Source organism: Morus notabilis, unplaced genomic scaffold (genome assembly GCF_000414095.1).
Source record: "Morus notabilis unplaced genomic scaffold, ASM41409v2 Scaffold115, whole genome shotgun sequence".
Classification (NCBI taxonomy): domain Eukaryota; kingdom Viridiplantae; phylum Streptophyta; class Magnoliopsida; order Rosales; family Moraceae; genus Morus; species Morus notabilis.
Genome location: NW_010361020.1, coordinates 1,433,886 through 1,455,199, shown reverse-complemented (window position 1 = coordinate 1,455,199; position 21,314 = coordinate 1,433,886). Strand labels below are relative to the sequence as shown.

The 21,314-nt window shown below is 35.0% G+C and overlaps 1 protein-coding gene across 1 annotated transcript; it reads right to left on the bottom strand.

The window, feature by feature from the left end:
• Positions 1-14,818: 14,818 nt before the first annotated feature.
• On the bottom strand, positions 14,819-20,191 carry LOC21409654 (PRKR-interacting protein 1). Its single transcript, XM_010097983.2, has 2 exons — positions 19,886-20,191; positions 14,819-15,248 (listed from the first exon to the last, which is right to left on the bottom strand). Exons 1-2 carry the CDS (start codon positions 20,135-20,137, stop codon positions 14,970-14,972), a joined length of 531 nt encoding a protein of 176 aa, XP_010096285.1. The 5' UTR covers positions 20,138-20,191; the 3' UTR covers positions 14,819-14,969.
• Between the last annotated feature and the right edge of the window lie 1,123 nt (positions 20,192-21,314).

Genomic DNA, 21,314 nt, shown 5'->3' with positions numbered 1-21,314 from the left:
AAATTTAATTTTTTTATTCATGTTTTTCATTCTAAAATTAATATATGATTTTTAGGAATTAAAGAAACAAGCGGCACCATTTTTTGATGAATATTCTATTTTTTATGATTTTCTTTCTTTTTCATATTTGAAAAATAAAATACAAACGACGTCAAAAAATTATGAAAGTTTGCAGACACGATCCTTACATTTTTCTGGGCATGCGTGCAAAATATGGATTAAAAAATGATAAAAAAAAAGTAAAATGCTGTTAAAAAGCCCCCAGCCTGCGTGGTGGGGCGCCCAGGGGCCGGGATGGGTCAAAATTTTAAATTTTTTACTTATGTTTTGCACTCTAAAATAAACATACCATTTTTAGAAATTAATACAACAAGCGGAACTATTTTTTTGATGAATATTCTATTTTTTATGATTTTTTTTATTTTTCATCTTTAAAAAATAAAATAAAATAAAACTGACGTTAAAAAATTATGAAATTTTACAGACACCATCCTTACATTTTTCTGGGCGTGCCTGGAAGAAATGGCCTAAAAAATGATTCAAAAAAAGTAAAATGCTGTCAAAAAACCCCCAACCCACGTAGTGGGGCGCCGAGGGGCTGGGATGGGGCAAAAATTTAAATTTTTTATTCACGTTTTGCATTCTAAAATTAATATACGAATTTTAAGAATTAATGCAACACGCGGCACCATTTTTTTTTATGAATACTCTATTTTTAATGATTTCTTTACTTTTCATCTTTGAAAAATAAAATAAAATAAAAACGACATCAAAAAATTATGAAATTTTGCGGACACGATCTTTACATTTTCTAGGCGTGCCTGCAAAATATGGCCTAAAAAATAATAAAAAAATGTAAAATGCTGTTAAAAAGCCCCCCGGCCCGCGTAGTTGGGAGCCTAGGGGCTGGGATGGGTCAAAAATTTAAATTATTTATTTATGTTATGCATTTTAAAATTAATATACGATTTTTAGAAATTAATGCACCAAGCGGCACTATTTTTTGATGACTAATCTATTTTTTTATGATTTTCTTTATTTTTTAACTTTGAAAAATAAAATAAAATAAAAACGAAGTCAAAAAATTCTGAAATTTTGGAGACACCATCCTTACATTTTTCTAGGCGTGCCTGCAAGAAATGGCCTCAACAAAAGTAAAACACTGTCAAAAATCTCCCGACCTGCATATTGGGGCGCCTAGGGGCCGGGATAGGTCAAAAATTTAAATTTTTTTTCATGTTTTGCATTCTTAAATAAATATACGGTTTTTAGGAATTAATGCGACAAACGGCTCCATTTTCTTATGAATATTCTATTTTTTATGATTTTCTTTACTTTTCATCTTTGAAAATTAAAATAAAATAAAAATGATGTCATAAAATTATGAAATTTCGCAGACACGATCCTTACATTTTTCTTTACATGCTAGCAAAAAGTGGCCTTAAAAATGACAAAAAAAGTAAAACTCTGTCAAAAAGCCCCCGACCCGCGTAGTGGGGTGCCCAGGGGCCAAGATGGGTCAAACATTTATATTTTTCGTTGTTTTTCATTCTAAAATTAATATACAATTTTTAAAAATTAATGCAACAAGCAGCACCATTTTTTTATGAATATACTTTTTTTAATATTTTCTCTATTTTTTGTCTTTAAAAAATAAAATAAAATAAAAATGACGTCAAAGAATTCTGAAATTTTGCAGACATGGTCCCTACATTTTTCTCAGCATGCCTGGAAAAAATGGCCCTAAAAATGACAAAAAAAAAGTAAAACGTGGTCAAAAAGTCTCCAGCCCACGTAGTGGGGCGCCAGGGGCTGGGATGGATCAAAAATTTATATTTTTATTTATGTTTTACATTCTAAAATAAATATATCATTTTTCAGAATTAATGCAACAAGCGACATTATTTTTTGATGAATATTCTATTTTTTATGATTTTCTTTATTTTTTGTCTTTGTAAAATAAAAGAAAATAAAAACGATGTCAAAAAATTATGAAATTTTATAGCCACTGTCTTTATATTTTTCTGGCCATGCCTGTAAAAAATATCCTCAAAATATGACAAAAAAATGAAACACTATCAAAAAGCCCCCGGCCAGCGTAGTGGGGCGTCCAGGGGCCGGGACGTGTCAAAAATTTATATTTTTATTTATGTCTTACAATCTAAAATTAATATACGATTTTTTAAAATTAGTGCAACAAGCGACACTATTTTTGGCTGAATATTATATTTTTTATGATTTTCTCTATTTTTCATCTTTGAAAAATAAAATAAAATAAAAATTACGTAAAAAAATTCTGACATTTTACACACATGATGCCTACATTTTTGTAGGCATGCCTACAAAAAAATGGGGTTAAAAATTGACAAAAAAAATAAAATGCTGTTAAAAAGCCCTCGACTCGCGTAGTCAGGCGCCCAGGAGCCGGGATGGGTTAAAAATTTATATTTTTATTTATGTTTTACATTCTAAAATTAAAATATGATTTTTCATAATTATGCAACAAGTGACACCATTTTGTGACGAATATTCTATTTTTATGATTTTCTTTATTTTTCATCTTTGAAAAAAAAAATAAAATAAAAGCGACGTCAAAAAGTTTTAAAATTTTATAGACACTATCCTTACATTTTTCTCGGCGTGCCTGATAGAGATGGCCTTAAAAAATGACAAAAAAAGCAAAATGCTGTCAAAAAACCCCCCGACCCGCGTATTGGGGTGCCCAGAGGCCGGGATGGGTGAAAAATTTAAAAATTTAAATTTTTTATTCATGTTTTGCATTCAAAAATTAATATATGATTTTTAGGAATTAGTGCAATAAACAGAACTATTTTTAGATGAATATTCTCTTTTTTATGATTTTCTATATTTTTCATCTTTAAAAAAAATAAAAATAAAAAATACGTCACAAAATTATGAAATGTTGCATACACGTTGTTTACATTTTTTTGGGCGTGCTTACAAAAAATGGCTTAAAAAATGGTAAAAAAAGGTAAAATGTGTCAAAAAGCCCCCGACCCGTGTATTTGGGCTCCTAAGGGCCGGGGTGGGTCAAAAATTATATTTCTATTTATATTTTGCATTCTAAAATTAACATACGGTTTTTTGGAGTCAATGCAATAAACGACACTATTTTTTTATAAATATTCTATTTTTTATTATTTTCTTTATTTTTCATCTTTGAAAACTAAAATAAAATAAAACAGACGTCAAAAAATTATGAAATTTTGCAGATAATATCCTTACATTTTTTTGGGAGTGCCTACAAAAAATGACCTCAAAAAATGACAAAAAAAAGTAAAACACTGTCAAAAACCCCTGACACGCGTAGTACGGCACCCAGGGGCCGAGATGGGTGAAAAATTTACATTTTTATTTATGTTTTCCATTCTAAAATTAATATACAATTTTTAGGAATTAATGTAATAAGCAGCACCATTTTTTGATGAATATTCTATTTTTATGATTTTCTTTATTTTTCATCTTGGAAAAATAAAATAAAATAAAAACGACGTCACAAAATTATGAAATTTTACAGACAAGATCGGTACATTATTCTGGGCATGCTTGTATAAAAACTAGCCACAAAAATTGTAAAAAAAAGTTAAACACTGTCAAAAAGTCACCAACCCGCGTAGTGGGACGTCCAGGGGCCGGGATGGGCCAAAAATTTTAATTTTTTATTATGTTTCACATTCTAAAGTAATACGATTTTTAGAAATTAATGAAACCAGCGGCACCATTGATTGATGAATATTCTATTTTTATAATTTTCTTTATTTTTTTCATCGTTGAAAAATAAAATAAAATAAAAATGACGTCAAAAATTTATGAAATTTGGTAGACACCATCCTTACATTTTTCTGGGCATGCCTACGAAAAATAGCCTCAAAAAATGAGAAAAAAGTAAAACGCTGTCAAAAAGCCCCCGACCAGCGTACTGGGGCAGCCAGGGGCCGGGATGTGTCAAAATTTTATATTTTTATTTATATTTTGCATTCTAAAGCGGCACCATTTTTTCATGAATATCCTATTTTTTTTATTTTCTTTATTTTTCATCTTTGAAAAAATAAAATAAAATAAAAATGATGTCAAAATATTATGAAATTTTGCAGACACTATCCTTACATTTTTCTGGGATGCTTTCAAAAAATGACAAAAAAAAGTAAAACACTGTGGAAAAGCCCCCGGCCCGTGTAGTGGGGCACCTAGGGGTCGGGATTGGTCAAAAATTTAAATTTTTTATTCATGTTTTGCATTCTTAAATTAACATGTGATTTTTAGAAATTAATACAACAAGTGGCACCATTTCTTTATGAATATTCTATTTTCTTTGACTTTCTTTATTTTTCATCTTTGAAAAATAAAATTAAATAAAAACAACATCAAAACATTATGAAATTTTGCATGCACCATCCTTACATTTTTCTTGGCGTGACTGCAAAAATCGGCCCAGAAAATGATGAAAAAAATTAAAACGCTGTCAAAAAGCCACCAACGCGCGTAGTGGGGCGCCCATGGGCCGGGATGGGTCAAAAATTTAACTTTTTTATTCATGTTTTGCATTCTAAAACTAGTTTTAGGAATTAATGCAATAAGTGACACCATTTTTTGATGAATATTCTATTTTCTATGACTTTCTTTATTTTTCATCTTTGAAAAATAAAATTAAATAAACACAACATCAAAACATTATGAAATTTTGTATGCACAATCCTTACATTTTTCTTGGCGTGACTGCAAAAACCGGCCCCAGAAAATAATGAAAAAAAATAAAAACGCTGTCAAAAAGCCACCAACGCGCGTAGTGGGGCGCCCAGGGGCCGGGATGGGTAAAACATTTAACTTTTTTATTCATGTTTTGCATTCTAAAACTGATATACGATTTTTAGGAATTAATGCAACGAGCGACACCATTTTTTTTATGAATATTCTATTTTTTATGATGTTCTTTATTTTTCGTCTCTGAAAAATATAATCAAATAAAAATGACGTCAAAAAAGTATGAAATTTTGCAGACACAATCCTTACATTTTTCTGGGTGTGCCTGCAAAAAATGGCTTCAAAAAATGCAAAAAAAAAAAAATTAAAACGTTGTGAAACCCCGGCCTGCGTAGTGGGGCGCCCAGGGGCCGGGATGGGTTAAAAATTTAAATTTTTTATTCATGTTTTGCGTTCAAAAATTAATATATGATTTTTTAGAATTAATGCAACAAGCGGAACTATTTTTAGATGAATATTCTATATTTTATAATTTTCTATATTTTTCATCTTTGAAATATAAAATAAAATAAAAATGATGTCACAAAATTATGAAATTTTAGAGACACGATCTTTACATTTTTCTGGGCATGCCTACAAAAAATGGCCCCAAAAAAAGATAAAAAAAAAGAAAAATGCTGTCAAAAAGCCCTTGAACCGCGTAGTTGGGCTCCCCGGGGGCGAGATGGGTCAAAAATTGCATTTTTATTTTTGTTTTACATTCTAAAATTAATAAACAATTTTTATGAATTAATGTAACACACATCACCATTTTTTTGATGAATATTCTATTTTTAAGATTTTCTTTATGTTTCGTATTTGGAAAATAAAATAAAATAAAAATGAAGTCAAAAAATTATCAAATTTTACAGACGCGATCCTTACATTTTTCTGGGATGCTTGCAAAAAATGGCCTAAAGAAATACAAAAAAGTACAACATTGTCGAAAAGCCCCCGGCCCGTGTAGTGGGGCGTCTAGGCGCCGAGATAGGTCAAAAATTTAAATTTTTTATTCGTGTTTTTCATTCTTAAATTAATATATGATTTTTAGGAATTAATGCAACAAGCATAACTATTTTTTTATGAATATTCTATTTTTTATGATTTTCTATATTTTTCATCTTTGAAATTTAAAATAAAATAAAAAACGACGTCGCAAAATTATAAAATTTTACGAACACGATTCTTACATTTTTCTGGGCATGCTTGCACAAAATGGCCACAAAAAATGAGAAAAAATGTTAAACGTTGTCAAAAAGCCCCCGACCCTCGTAGTGGGACGCCCAGGGGCCGGGATGGGTCAAAAATTTATATTTTTATTTATGTTTTACATTCTAAAATGAGTATACGGTTTTTAGGATCAATGCAACAAGCGGCACTATTTTTTTATGAATATTCTATTTTTTTATGATTTTATTTCTTTTTCGTCTTTGAAAAATAAAATAAAATAAAAATGACGTCAAACTATTATTAAATTTTGCAGTCACCATCCTTACCTTTTTCTAGGCGTGCTTGTAAAAAATGACAAAAGAAAACGTAAAACGCTGTCAAAGAGCCCCCGGCCCGCGTAGTGGGGCGCCCATGGGCCGGGATGGGTAAAAAATTTAAATTTTTTATTTATATTTTGCATTCTAAAATTAATATACAATTTTTAGAAATTAGTGCAATAAGCGGCACTATTTTTTGATGAATATTCTACCTTTTATGACTTTCTTAATTTTTCGTCTGTGAAAAATAAAATAAAATAAAAACAACGTCAAAACATTATGAAATTTTTCATGCACCATCCTAACATTTTTCTTGGCGTGCCTATAAAAAGCAGCCTCAGAAAATGACAAAAAAATAAAAACGATGTCAAAAAGCCCCCGGCCCGCGTAGTGGGGAACCCAGGGGTTGAGATGGGTCAAAAATTTAAATTTTTTATTTATGTTTTGCATTCTAAAACTAATATACGATTTTTAGGAATTAATGCGATAAGCGGCACCATTTTTTGATGAATATTCTATTTTTTATGATTTTCTTTATTTTTCGTCTCTGAAAAATAAAATAAAATAAAAATGACGTCAGAAAATTATGAACTTTTACAAACACGATGTTTACATTTTTTTGGGCATGCTTACAAAAAATGGCCTCAAAAAATGATAAAAAAGTAAAATGCTGTCAAAAAGCCATCGACCCGTGTAGTTGGGCGCCCAGGGGCCTGGATGGGTAAAAAATTTACATTTTTCTTTATGTTTTGTATTCTAAAATTAATATATCATTTTTAAGAATTAATGCAATAAGCGGCACTATTTTTTGATGAATATTCTATTTTTTATGATTTTATTTCTTTTTCATTTTTGAAAAAAAATAAAGTAAAAGGGACGTCAAAAAATTATGAAATATTGCAGACGCCATCCTTACATTTTTCTAGGATAGCCTAAAAAAATGACGTCAAAAAATGACAAAAAAAGTAAAACACTGTAAAAAAGCCTCCAGCCCACGTAGTGGGGCACCCTAGGGCCGGGATGGGACAAAAATTTAAATTTTTTTGTCACGCTTTGCATTTTAAAACTAATATATGATTTTTAGGAATTAATGCAACAAGCGGCACCATTTTTTGCTGAATATTCTATTTTTTATAATTTTTTTATTTTTCACCTCTGAAAAAGAAAATAAAATAAAAATGACATCAAAAAAGTATGAAATTTTAAAGACACAATCCTTAAATTTTTTCGGGCGTGCCTGAAAAATAATAGCCTCAGAAAATGACAAAAAAATTAAAACGCTATCAAAAAACCCCCGGCCTACGTAATGGGGTGCTCAGGGCCAGGATGAGTCAAAACTTAATATTTTTATTCATATTTTCCATTCAAAAATTAATATATGATTTTTTGGAATTAATGCAACAAGCGGCACCATTTTTTGATGAATATTATATTTTTTATGATTTTCTTTATTTTTCACCTCTGAAAAATAAAATAAAATAAAAATGATGTAAAAAAAGTATGAAAATTTACAGACATGATCCTTACATTTGTTCGGGTGTGCCTGAAAAAAATAGTCTCAAAAAATGACAAAAAAAATTAAAACGCTATCAAAAAGACCCCAGCCTGCGTAACGAGGCGCCCAGGGGCCGGGATGAGTAAAAAATTTAAATTTTTTATTAATGTTTTCCATTCAAAAATGAATAAATGATTTTTAGGAATATATGCAACAAGCGGAACTATTTTTAGATGAATATTCTATTTTTTATGATTTTTGATATTTTTCATCTTTAAAAAATAAAATAAATAAAAATGACATCACAAAATTATGAAATTTTGCAAACATGTTCTTTACATTGTTCTGGGCATGCTTAGAAAAAATTACCTAAAAAATGGTAAAAAAAAGTGAAATGCTGTCATAAAGCCCCCAACCCGCGTAGTTGGGCGCCCAGGAGCCGGGATAGGTAAAAAATTTATATTTTTATTTATGTTTTGCAGTCTAAAATTAATATATGATTTTTAGAAATTAATGAAGCAAGCGGTACAATTTTTTGATGAATATTCATTTTTTATGATTTTCTTTATTTTTAGCCTTTGAAAAATAAAATAAAATAAAAACGACGTCACAAAATTATGAAATTTTACAGACATGATCCTTACTTTTTTCCTGGGCATGCGTGTAAGAAATGACCTCAAAAAATGATAAAAACATAAAACGCTGTCAAAAACCCCCCGCACGCGTAGTGGGGTGCCCCTGGGCCGAGATCAGTCAAAAATTTACATTTTCATTTATGTTTTGCATTCCAAAATTAATACACAATTTTTTAGAATTAATGCAACAAGCAACACCATTTTTTTTATGAATATTCTATTTTTTATGATTTTCTTTCTTTTTCATATTTAAAAAATAAAATAAAATAAAAAGTACGTCACAAAATTATGAAATTTTGCATACATGATCCTTACATTTTTCTAAGCACACTTGCAAAAAACGGGCACACAAAATGACAAAAAGAACTTTAAACGCTGTCAAAAAGCCCCCAGTCCGCGTAGCGGGGCGCCCAAAGGCCGGGATAGGTAAAAAAATTTAAATATTTTATTCATATTTTACATTCTTAAATTAATGTATGATTTTTTTAGAATTAATGCAATAAGCGGGACCATTTTTTGATGAACATTCTACTTTTTTTGATTTTCTTTATTTTTGACCACTGAAAAATAAAAATAAAATAAATGTGACGTCTTAAATTATGAAATCTTGCAGACACGTTCCTTACATTTTTTCATCTTCAAAAAATAAAATAAAATAAAAACGACGCCAACAAATTTTGAAATTTTGCAGACACCATCCTTACATTTTTCTAGGTGTGCTTGCAAAAAGTTACAAAAAAAAGTAAAATGCTGTCAAAAAGCTCCCAGCCGGCGTAGTGGGGCGCCCAAGGGTCGGGATCGGTGAAAATTTTATATTTTTGTTTATGTTTCACATTAAAAAATTCATAGACAATTTTTAAAAATTAATGAAACAAGCGGCAATAATTTTTTATGAATATTCTATTTTTTGATGATTTTCTTTATTTTTCATCTTTGAAAAATAAAATAAAACAAAAAGGATGTCAAAAAATTATAAAATTTGGCAGACACCATTCCTACATTTTTTTGGGGATGTCTGCAAAAACTGGCCTCAAAAAATGACAAAAAAAGTAAAACACTTTCTAAAAGGCCCCTATCAGCGTAGTGGCGTCTAGGGGTCGGGATGGGGAAAAAATTTAAATATTTTATTCATGTTTTACATTCTTAAATTAATGTATGATTTTTAGGAATTAATGCAACAAGTGAGACCATTTTTTGATGAACATTCTACTTTTTATGAATGAAAAATTAAATAGTAATTGTAGACAATTAATAATAATAGAAGTAAAACGAAAAAGTTATAGCAATTAACTTTAAAAAAAAAAAAAAACGAAGATTGTAATTCTAAATTAATCAAAACAAGTAACGGAACTGACACAAAACCCAAAACAAACTGGAAATAAAACCAACAAAAGGTCAAATAAAGCTACGAAAAAAGAACAAAAAGCAACACGTTTTTTTTTTTTACCTGACAAGAAGGAAAATAGTTAAAGCTAATAACCTAAAGTTCAACAATTGGCCACGGAAATCGCTCTGAAACTTATGGAAATGGACAACCTAATGATTTAACTAAACACAAAAAGCAAAAAAAAGAACGTCACAAAGCAAAATGCCACATCAAGCTAAAAACAAAACCAATAACTTGACCAAGAAACTCAAACAAGAAAACGTGTCAAACAAAAAGACAAATAAATAAAAACTATGTACTTACCTCTTTGGTTAATTATCTACTGAACAATCTTATTGATACACCTCCCCGGCAACGGCGTCAAAATTTGATTACGCCTAAATTGTGTCGAAACAAAACGGTCAGTTGTAGCACAATATGGACGGTTGATCCCACGAGTAGGTGATAAAAAGAGACAAGAAAAGATTAGCAAATAAAAAGTGTCAAGAGATAAATAATAAAATAAAAATAAAAGAGAATGGAATTTTTGTTGAGAAAATAAGCGTAGAAAAATATTTGCGAAAATAATATAATTAAAAATGGTAAGGCGTCGAGAATCGCTATATGCTTCGTTCACCAATTTGAGTCTTGATTCATAAACAAAAGTTTTCGAGCAAATTAAATCCTTACGTTAATTCCACAAAATTATTATTATTACAAGTTATCCTAAATCGACAATATATCAATATGACAATAATGCAGTAAATGACAACGCGCAAAATAATTTAAATGACAAAACAATGCATGACACAATTACATAAGAAAAGCATGACTGAACTTATATAAAAATGACACACTATATTCTGAAAAATAGATAAAAGAAAATATGAGATTTAATTCACTCAATTTTAAGAATATTACAACTTAAGAATCAAAACCCAAATTAGATCACTCAACACAAGCTCATCTCTAACCTCACCAAAGAAAGAAAAAGTCACTAAACTTAGGCTAAAAATCAATCACCTAAACACCTTGACATGGCCCTATTTATAGAGTTTTTAGGGCATTTAAAAAAAAACACTTAGCAGAAAAACAACAATGAAAGAACGGAAACGTTTTATCCAATTAAAATGGATTTACAAGGCTTCAATTTGGTGGTAAAGGCTGATAACGATGGAGAAAGAACCACCAGAAACGCTTGAAACCGGAAAAACTGAGGAGTGCAACAGCTAGTACACGTGGCGCATGCTGAGAAGGAAACGTTACTGTGCATGGGACACGTGGCCTGCGCTGACTCGCAGAGAAGAAGAAGTGGCCGACAGCTGGGACCCATAGGAACACGTGGCGGTATGTGGTTGGACAGCTGCTGCACACGGGACCCACACGGAGAGGAATGCTGAACGGCCTGACGCGCGCGTGGAGGAGACTCGCCCGGGGGAAGGATCCGTGCGCGTCAAGCGCGCGTGCGCAGGGGAACAGCTGGGTCCCACGTGGAGAGGAAAGAAGGGCTGGCTTACGCTCGCGTGGCTGGAACTCGCGACCTGGGCTTGGCGTGGACGGAACACTCGCGCGGCTGAGTGGGAAACGTGGGGGACTCGCTAGAAAATGCCACGTCGTGCGCTGTGGAGTGGCTCGAATGGCTTGGCTCAAATCGGCTCGGCTGACGGCTGGCTAAAGGGCTTCAGATGGGCTGATGGGCTTCAGTTTCATTTTCTTTAGTTTTGGCCCAAATGTCTTATTTCCCTACAAAACAAATTAAATTAAATTAAAATCAAATACTTCTACAATAAATTAATTCCACGAAAATATATAATTAAAACTTAATTTATTTAGCAATTATGAACAATTTAGGTGCATTTTCATGCACTTATCAGGTGTCCCGGGGGTGGCCCGGCAGAGCCCCCGGGGTCCACTGGGGGTGCCCCAGGGGTGTCCCGGGTGTGGCCCGCGGGTGGCCTGGGGGTGTCCCGGGGGTGCCCAGGTGGTGTCTCGGGGGTGTCCCGCGGGTGTCCCGGGCGTGTCCCGGGTGTGTCGTAGGGGTGTCCGGGGGGAGTCCCGGGGGTGGCCCCGGGGTGTCCCGGTGGTGCCCCGGGGGTGTCCCAGGGGTGCCCCGGGGGTTCCCCGTGGGTCTCCCGGGGATGTAGCGGGCGTCTCCGAGGGGTGTCCCGGGTGTGCCCCGGGGGTTCTCCGGGGGCGCCCCGGGGGTTCCCCTGGGTTGCCCTGGGGGTGTCCCGGGTGTGTCCCGGTGGTGTCCTAGGGGTGTCCCGGGGGTGGCCTGGGGGAGCCCCCGGGGTTCTCCGGGGGTGGCCCGGGGGTGCCCCGGTGGTGTCCCGGGGGTGTGCCGGAGGTGTCCCGGGGGTGTCCCGAGGGTGGCTGGGGGTGGCCCGGGGGTGTCCCGAGAATGGCCCGAGGGTGCCCTGGTGATGTGCTGGGGTGTCCCGGGGGTGTCCCGGTTGTGTCCTGGGGGTGTCCGGAGGGTGTCCCGGGGATGCCCTGGGGGTGTCCCGGGGGTGTCCCGGGGGTCTCTCGGGGGTGCCCCGGGGATCTCCCGGGGGTGCCCTGAGGGTCTCCTGGGCGTGCCCCAGGGGTGTCCCGGGGGTTCCCCGGGGGTGCCCCGGGGGTCTCTTGGGGGTCACTCGGGCGTCTCTCGGGGGTGCCCTGAGGGTCTCCCGGGGGTGCCACAGGGGTGTCCCGGGGGTTCCTCGGGTGTGTCACGCGGGTGTCCCGGGGGTCTCCCGGGGGTGTCCTGGGTGTGTCCCGGGGGTGTCCTGGGGGCGTCCCGGGGGTGGCGTGGGGGTGCCCCTGGGAGGCCCCGAGGGTGTCCCGGGGTTTCCCCGGGGGTGCCCCAGGGGTGTCCCGGGGGTGGCCCGAGGGTGCCCTGGTGGTGTCCCGGGGGTGTCCCGGGATGTCCTGGTGGTGTCCTGGGGTGTCCCGGCGGTGTCAACATCAGGAATGCAAGGAATACTAACGATCCAATTCATGTGCCAGTTGGTCCGGTGACGAGGTATTGAGCTAGAAGTCTTGAAGAAGAGAAAGAATCGGCCAAACACGGCCAATTAAGCCATTGCATTGCCAATTCACATCTCATTCCAAGATACACGTGCAGGGGCGAGACCAAGAGGCTTAGGCGTGTTTTACAGCCAGGAATTTAGTCAAAATCTTATCTTTGCGGATAAAGACTTAATTTCATCATAATCTTATCTTTTTTTATTTAAGTTTTAGTTTTGAGACATTTAAATTCCATAATAGGCGCTTAGAAGGAAGGAGTTGGATTTAAATTCGGATTCCTTCCCTAGGATAAGCTTTTAGGCGTTTTTAAGGAAGGAGTTAGAGTCAAATTCGGATTCCTTCCTTAGGATTATCTTTTGGAGTGTTTTATCTTATCTGTAGGTGATTATCTTGCTTTAGGCGTCTACCTCATTAAGGGTAGATTAGGATTTTTATAATTTTTAAACTCTTCATGTTATTTTCGGCTATTTAAGGCTGAAATTCGATTAATAACATAGTTTTGATGTTTTATTCACATTGTGAGATATTCTTCTTGAGTTCTTGAAGAAACTATTCCGAACTTATCAAGGTTTCCTTGTGGCGTTCAACTTGACTTATCAAACGGATTTTCCATACTCGTTTGTGGCGTCTTCACCATACCAAGGTTCTTGCTTTGCTAAGCAACGGGTCGTGGTTTCCATCAATTCTTGAAGATCTTGAATCGCAATCCCATATTTAGTTACGGGTTTCGTCACGTTGTTGGCGGGGTTCGTATCAGTCCCGCGGGTGTCCTGGGGGTGCCCCGGGGGTGTCACGGGGGTGTCCCGGGGGTTTCCCGGGGGTTCCCGGGGGTGTCCCGCGGGTTCCCCGGGGGTGTCCCGCAGGTGTCCCGGGGGTGCCCCAGGGGTACCGTAAGGGTGTCCTGGGGGTGTCCGGGGGTGTCCCGGGAGTGCCCCGGGGGTGTCCCGGGGGTGTCATGCTAACTAAATTTGACAAATATTTGATGAAATGGCACTGAAAGCTTGATTACATTGACTTCCACTCTCTCATAAACTTTTCCCCACAAAATTTGAATACTAATATGAATATCATGCAAAGTTTGTATGCAGATAAATGTCTTTTCAACATAGTTTAACATGGTACGAATTTTAAAAAAGGTTTATGTCATTTTTGGGCAACATAAAATCATTTAATACACCCGCTCCAGATATTATACTTCCAACTATTATACTAACAGAATGATGGATTTCATAAATGTTAGTCGAATTATTGATTTTGAGTAAATTAAAAATGAGAATAAGTTTTCATAAAATTAATGGTTCGATGGAATCTTATAAAATAGTATTAGCTGAAGAAGTGTTTTAAACGGTTTTGTATAGTTTAGGATTTGAAATTAACTCATTTTAAATTTTGAGGAGCATATTAAATTAGGTAAACAAATATCTAAGAAAATTGCTCAATTTACTCTTAGAGTGTATGAGTCTGAATTTCAGCCTCTTACTCTTAATTAATAACCCTTTGACTAATATAGTATTTAACTAAAAATGATATTAATCAACCTTTCAAAAAAAAAAGATAATAATAAGAAACAAAGAATAAAAATATAAATTAATAAATTCATGCACTTTAAATTTCCTTTCTCATAAAGTTAACCTTTTTTTATGATGCATAAGGTAAAAATTCAAAATCTATACAATTTAAAAATATTTATTTCATTTTCTCTAACAATATTTAAATAGTAAAAAGGAGAATAAAGTAAATAGCAATGTAACTGTAAATAAATTGAAGTAAATAACATATTTAAAAACTATAATAAATAATAGTAAATTAAAAAGTTAAACAGAAAAGAAATCTTTTTACAAGTCATAAATAAAAATTCAGGTGATAAAAAGTCCTTTTTTACTGCTATTCACTTTAAATATTTTAAACTGAGGTATTTACTAAATTTTGTTTCATCAAAATATTATTTACTACAATTTCGGATAGTAAAATTGAATATAGCAAAATTTTCCAATTGTGTGGTCCTGTAAATTAATGATCTTTTTTCTGATCCATCGGCAAAATCAGACTGCACAGCAATCAAATCTATCGAGGCACAAAATAAACAAAATTAAGTTAGACTCCAAAACTGGATCTCCCAAATTTTTTGTTTTACTACAAAGAGGACAAGAGGCACATGTTACAAGCTTGAAACAAATTTTACGGTGTAAAACTCAAATATTTGGTGCGCAATTGGTTCATTTTGCTGCCACCTCCCCGTTATCAGAGTCCCCCCCTTCTTCATCTGAAGACTCTTCTTTCTTAATATGTTCTCCATCTGCATTTCCCGTGCTCTTCTTCTCCCTTTTCCTCTGCTTTTTCTTTTGACGTTTCAAGCGCTTTTTGGCAGTTCTCTCCTCAGCGGCTTTCAACCTTTCTTCCCTTCCCATAGTGAATTCAGCAACTTCTTTCCTTCGCTGAAAGTCGACATCCATCCGAGCAAGTCTATCCTGCTCTTTTCGTCTCATTTGTCGATACTGTTGCAAGTAGAGATTAAGGAAAACACATGCGTAAGAAGCTAATATTAAAAGAAGAATAGGTGTAGAGACTAATTAAGCTTTCGTAGGGAAATAATATCAGCATACTAATGTAATGTCGGGAAAATTTTGATCCAATCAGAACAGTCCGGCATTTGACCATAATTCTTTCCGGAATTATAAGTAGTGAAATTTTGACTTGATCGAAAGAATGTTGTGCAGAAACTTTATGTACGGAACAGAATTTCTCAAAATGTGTAAAGTTATAATACGAATATGTCTCCAGAGGAAATTCGTAAATATCAGTTATGCATAGTGCAATATCAGTTAAAAATTAAAAATTTTAACAGGTATATTTTAATTCTAAAAAACTAAAAAATTTGGTATGCGACCAAATGACAAGTTAGAAAAAGAGCATAAATGTCAAAATTAAAGAAAATACCAAGAGTTCCTGAAATAAGATTTTCTCGAGTCAGTTAGAGCGAGAAATAGCTCAAAAACCAGTACCGCAAGGGTAAGCGTTTTGAGCAATTCTGGATCGATTGAAATGAAAATTTCAAAAAAAGAAATTTACTAATGAGATCCCCAAAGGAATTGGGTTGAATATAAGAAGTTTGACCCGGGGTATCCGGCAGTCCAGAAATGCATTACAGAACCTATACCGGGAAGGAGATTATCAGTACCGGAAAGAGACTCATTTTAAGAAACGGAAAGTTGGGTCTCGACAAGAAAAATTTGAGGAACTTAGAACAACTCAAATTAAGTATTCAACTTAAGTAGAATTAGTAGAATTAAATTATGAGAATTAAAGTATTTTCTTTTGTTGGAAAGAAATAGAAAATGAATTAAAAGTATTTTCTTTTAATTAGAAAGTAATAGGAAAAATTAATCAAGAATTAAATTGTTTCTTAAAAAGGCTTAAGAAGGAATTAGATGCCAAAATGTGTTCTTCTTTCCTTGGAGTGGCTGAACCTAGAGAAAAATAGAGAAACCATAGAGAAATCAAGGGAATCAAGCGTTTTCGTTAGAATTTCTTCCGTTCAGTCCGGTAGAAACAAAACCCGTGGCGTTCTAGCGGGAAATCTCAACTTATAGAGGTAAGATTTCGGGTTTTTCATAGTGAAATCCTATGGTTTTTTATTTGGATGAATAGTAACCAATCTCGAAAAACTTTCGTTAAAGTAAAAACCGAAACTGAGGTTTTGTAGAGCACCATGATAGGAGTCTAATGGCGTAGGAATTGAAACGATCAAACGAGATTTTGGTAGATTTTGACTAAAAATCTGTGAGCCCTAAATACGAAGGAACTTGTGTTTTTGTTCAATTTTTGAGTTGAAATTTGTATTGAGACTTATGAATCTTGACTCCAGGAACTGAAATCGGAAGTTAGAACGAGCTATTAAAAGCTCGGGTAACGAGAAAAACTAGGCGAAACTCTGCCGAAATTTCCTAAACCTAGATAGTAAGTGTTAAGTTATGGTTTCAAATTTCAAGTATGAGTAATAGTTTTAAGATCCAAAAATGAGTAAATTGAGGTTTCAGAAATCGAAACACTCAAATTGTAGAATTTGTCTCTTAAGCTAGAAAATTCGGCTTAGAGGAAAAAAAGGTCAAAAATGAGTTTGAGATTGGATTTAGAAATCTAACTATGAGGAATTTTGATGTTGAGAATAGGAAATTGATACCGATTTCCATGATACAGGTTTTGACACAAAAACCGAAGCAAGGAGGAATTCTCAACAAGCAGGAATACTAGCAGATTATTTGTAAGTGTAGATATATATATATGTTTGTTTGTACTCGAGTAAACTGTAGGATAAACTTAGAATTACAAAATTGTTTATATTTCTAAGTATTGTGATATTGAGTATTTGAGGGCTTACTGCCTTAGATTGCAGAAGGGCAACATACGGTTACCCTAATGCTCAGTTTAAGGTATGCATTAAGCATTATGCATCGCATGTTAAGCATGTGCACGTAGAGAAAGCATTACATAGCATTCAATAAAGTTTTAAAATACTTTGAAATGCAAATCTAAAGTTTGGTAAAGTTAAAAGACTGACGAGTCGTCGGCCTCCCAAGGGAGGAAATCTCAAAGAGTAAGAGATCCCGACTAGACCAGGCAGTTAAGCAGGGACTCAGGCCCACAGTAACAAGAACAGAAAGACAGAAAGTAGTTATTAAAGCATTTTTGCGAAGGAAACATATTCATGTGTGCATTCCTGAATTATGACACATTATACAGTTTTACTAGTTTCAAGATGTTTGCATGTCTATACTTGTTGGGCATACGCTCATCAGTTTACTCGTGTTGCAGGTAACACAGGTAAACAACCAGCTATATAGTAGTTATGTTTGATGGAATGGCTGATGCAAGATGGCAGATATGTCATGGGTTCACAGGAGTGGTGTCTACTTCGTCTGCGTAGGAAAAATTCCGCTGCAGAAATAATGTAACGTAGAACAAAAGTTTATGTATTAAGTATTAAGAAAGAGATGGTACGGTGTTAGTAAAGAGCATCGGACTGTAATAAGTTAAGTTTAAGTTTCGGGGATTATTTCCATATCCGAAGTTACAAAGTATTAGCTAGATGTAACATTAATATAACAAAAGAACATGCTAAGGAACATGTTGAGAACTCGGAGGTAAAAAGAAAAAAAATGCACCTATGTATGTACGTGGTACAACGAGATTAGACAATATTCCGGCCTACGAGTAGTAGTATAGGGTGGCCGCCCCGCCGCTAGGGAGGGAGGCGTCACAACTAAAGCTAAACCTTAAATGAGAATGACAATAAATGATAAATAGTTTCACTAACGTAGATAGTTCCAGTGAAGAAGCTTGGACTTGATTATAGGCAGAATAAGTTGCTCAAGAGGTGGAGTGTGCTGTTTTGATTTCTGGGTAAAAAAAAAGGTTCCCCAAGTTTGATCAACCTAAGGTAATCGTATAGAAAGAGAGATACAGAGAGAGAGAGAGAGAGAGATGTTCGATGCTTGATGTAATGTTAGGCGGTCGTCCATAGTGCAGCCCAACAGACAACCTATTCCAATGACTTTCTTCCAAGAAATAGTAGTCTTCATTGCCAGCATAATGCTCTGTGCCACACAAATTCACGAGTGCTGTACAAGATGAGTCATTATCGACTAGTATTTGCATAATATACAGGACGGAAATTTCTGGGCGTGCAGTTGATGACAATCTAAATCATCAAGACCAACGAGGTACATAACAACAACTAGCAACTGCCAGAAGCATATACAAAAGAAGCAAGATTTAGTAAAATCTTGATAAGATTGGAGGCTAGTAGAAGTACAGATTTCTTTTTCTTCAATAACATATTTTCATCTCTTTCCTACAATTGTGGAATTGCTAATTTAATTAATTCAAGCCTCTACGAGAATTTGACTTTTGTTCTAGAGTCAAAAGTATGAATTTTTGCGAACAAGCCAAAAATATGATTCTCAATTGGCATGGGACTCGTTTCCAACTTGGGGTGAATCACATTCAAAGTGAGATAGGCCATAAAAACACAATAACTGATGACGCTGAACTATAGCCACTCAACATGGTGGTGGATTTCCCCTATAGCCACTCATCAGTTTCATTTCCATCTCCAATGCAATACAAACTTCTATGCCAATGCCAAAATTTGACATTGTTAAGAAAAACATTCTCCAATGCAGTACTTTGGTAAGTTAATTCAAATTTTGCACCAAGTATAGCATATGCCAACGTTTGCCTTTTGGTTGCTTAATTGATAATGAATTGACACTTTCACCTAATAACTACAAATATTGTCATTTCCCAATATTTTGAAAATTAGAAATTTTCCTTTATAAGTTTCAAAGCTTGAAATTTATAACAAAATGTAGGTATAGCATGTGAAATAACTTTATGCATTGGAACAAAGAATAGAACAACTCATCATATATGCTATTTTTATACCTTTATGAAGAATATAGCATTGGCATTGACATTTGCATAGGAGATGGTCTAAAGGGATTTAATGTCCAACCAATACATCTAAGACATCAAAAGTAAATATCAAAGTATCCTAATCACTAGTTCACATATCCCAACATTGTAACTTGAGGAGTCGCCATAAATGAGTGCCTAACATCATTGTGGACACTGGACATGCATCCCCTTTAGAGTTTGGAAAGACCCTCGCAGACAAGTATACATCCTGATAGCCCCCCAACAATTTGAGGATCGATACTATTGAGAGCAAGGACAAAATATACTTATCCGTAAAACAAACTTGGGAATTTCATTACCGTGTTAAGAGCCCAATTAAAGCCATCTAGGAATCATTCTAATAAATAAGAACTTAGTTATTGTCACTCTAATATGGTATAGTGATTATCATTCTAAGAAGGAAGAACTTAGTTACTAATTGTTTCCGAGCTGAACGAGGAGCAGTTTCCCAACAATACAAGCAACGCCAAAGTTTTACATGAGTATATTTCAATCAATTGAATTTCCACACACAAAATTTGCAATAAAGTCAAATACATCCTAATCCCTATTCTACATAAACAGACAAGAAAATTTGAGGATTTAACAAGCTCTGCGAATAATTTCCACTCAATAGTTTCAAAACAAAAGAACTCCAATTCCAAAAAAACTGTACCTGATGAAAGTCGCCGGAGCCGGAACCGGCAGAACTGCCGGAGGTGTTGCTGACGCGGACGGGGACGTTCTCGAGGATTCGCCGGAGCTTAATTTCGAGATCCTCTTCCTGTAGCACGGGCGGGGTATACTCCACAAGCGCCGTCGACCCGGTCGTCGCCGGCGGCTTCGGAGGAAGCGCGAGACTTCTCTTCTTCGGCACCGGCCCCGCCACCATCTGCAAGTCCTTGTCTTTGGGCTTGCCCGTCGACATTTGGTCTTCGAAACCCAAACTAACTTCTTTGTTCAATTTTTCTTTTCTCTTCTGGCCCCAATAATAATTGTCTAGAAATTCTGTAATTAGTTGAGAAGATTAGAATTATAGAATTCGTTAATTTAAATTTTTAATTTGAGTTAAAATATAATTTTATGTGAAATTTTTTTACTATAATAAAAAAGTTAAATATAATTATATTTTAGAATTTTTAATTATATTAGTGCTAAAATTTTGGACGGACCGCTCGCGACTATCGAAAAGTCTGAATTTTTATCCGATGACTGAGTTCGAAATACCCAAATTTTTAGGCTACCCGACTCGACCCGATTTTCTCCTTAGACGAGCATCGAGCAGCATTTAGCTGCCCGTGCCCGATCGGGCTGCCCGAACTCGACTGAAAATGCTCGAATTTTTAAATATTTTTTATATTATATAAAAAACCTTACCAAGAAAAACTCAATTGAGATAAAAACTTAATAAGGAAAAAACAGTGCAATCATTGGGGGATGAATTACAAATTTGACGAACTTACAAAGTCTATACAAGATTACAATAACACTATATAAAGTAAATAAATATTTACAAATTACAATAATAAAATTTAATTTGAAGTAGAATGATCGTCTTGAAAATCTAAAAGTTAATCTATTAAATTCGTTGATCCATTCTTGGCTTGCCGGTGAGATTGTATCGTGTAAGCGTTGGTCGGAACGATCCCAAACCTTGATGCATCATATAAGTGGAGTTTCATCTTATGGGCATATCTAAGGCTAATGCTTTAGGATTTTGATTACATGCATGTAGAAATCTAAACCAATCTTGTATTCTTTGATTACTACCTTGAATCCAAACAATGTTATCTCTAATTCTTTTAATATGACCTGACATTGATTTTAAACCAGATTTTATTATTAAATTAATTATATGATATGCACAAAGTTGGTGAAATATATCATTATTACCGAATAAACTTAAATCATTTTTAAAAAGTTCTATTGCTTTAGTATTTGCAGTTGCATTAGCTAATGTTATGACCATTACTTTATCCCTTAAACTATATTCATCAATGACAGATAAAATTGTGTTATATATTAAATTGGCAGTATGGATCCTATAACACATTTGAAACCTAATATTCTCTTATCTAAATCAAAACATTTATAATAATGTCCAG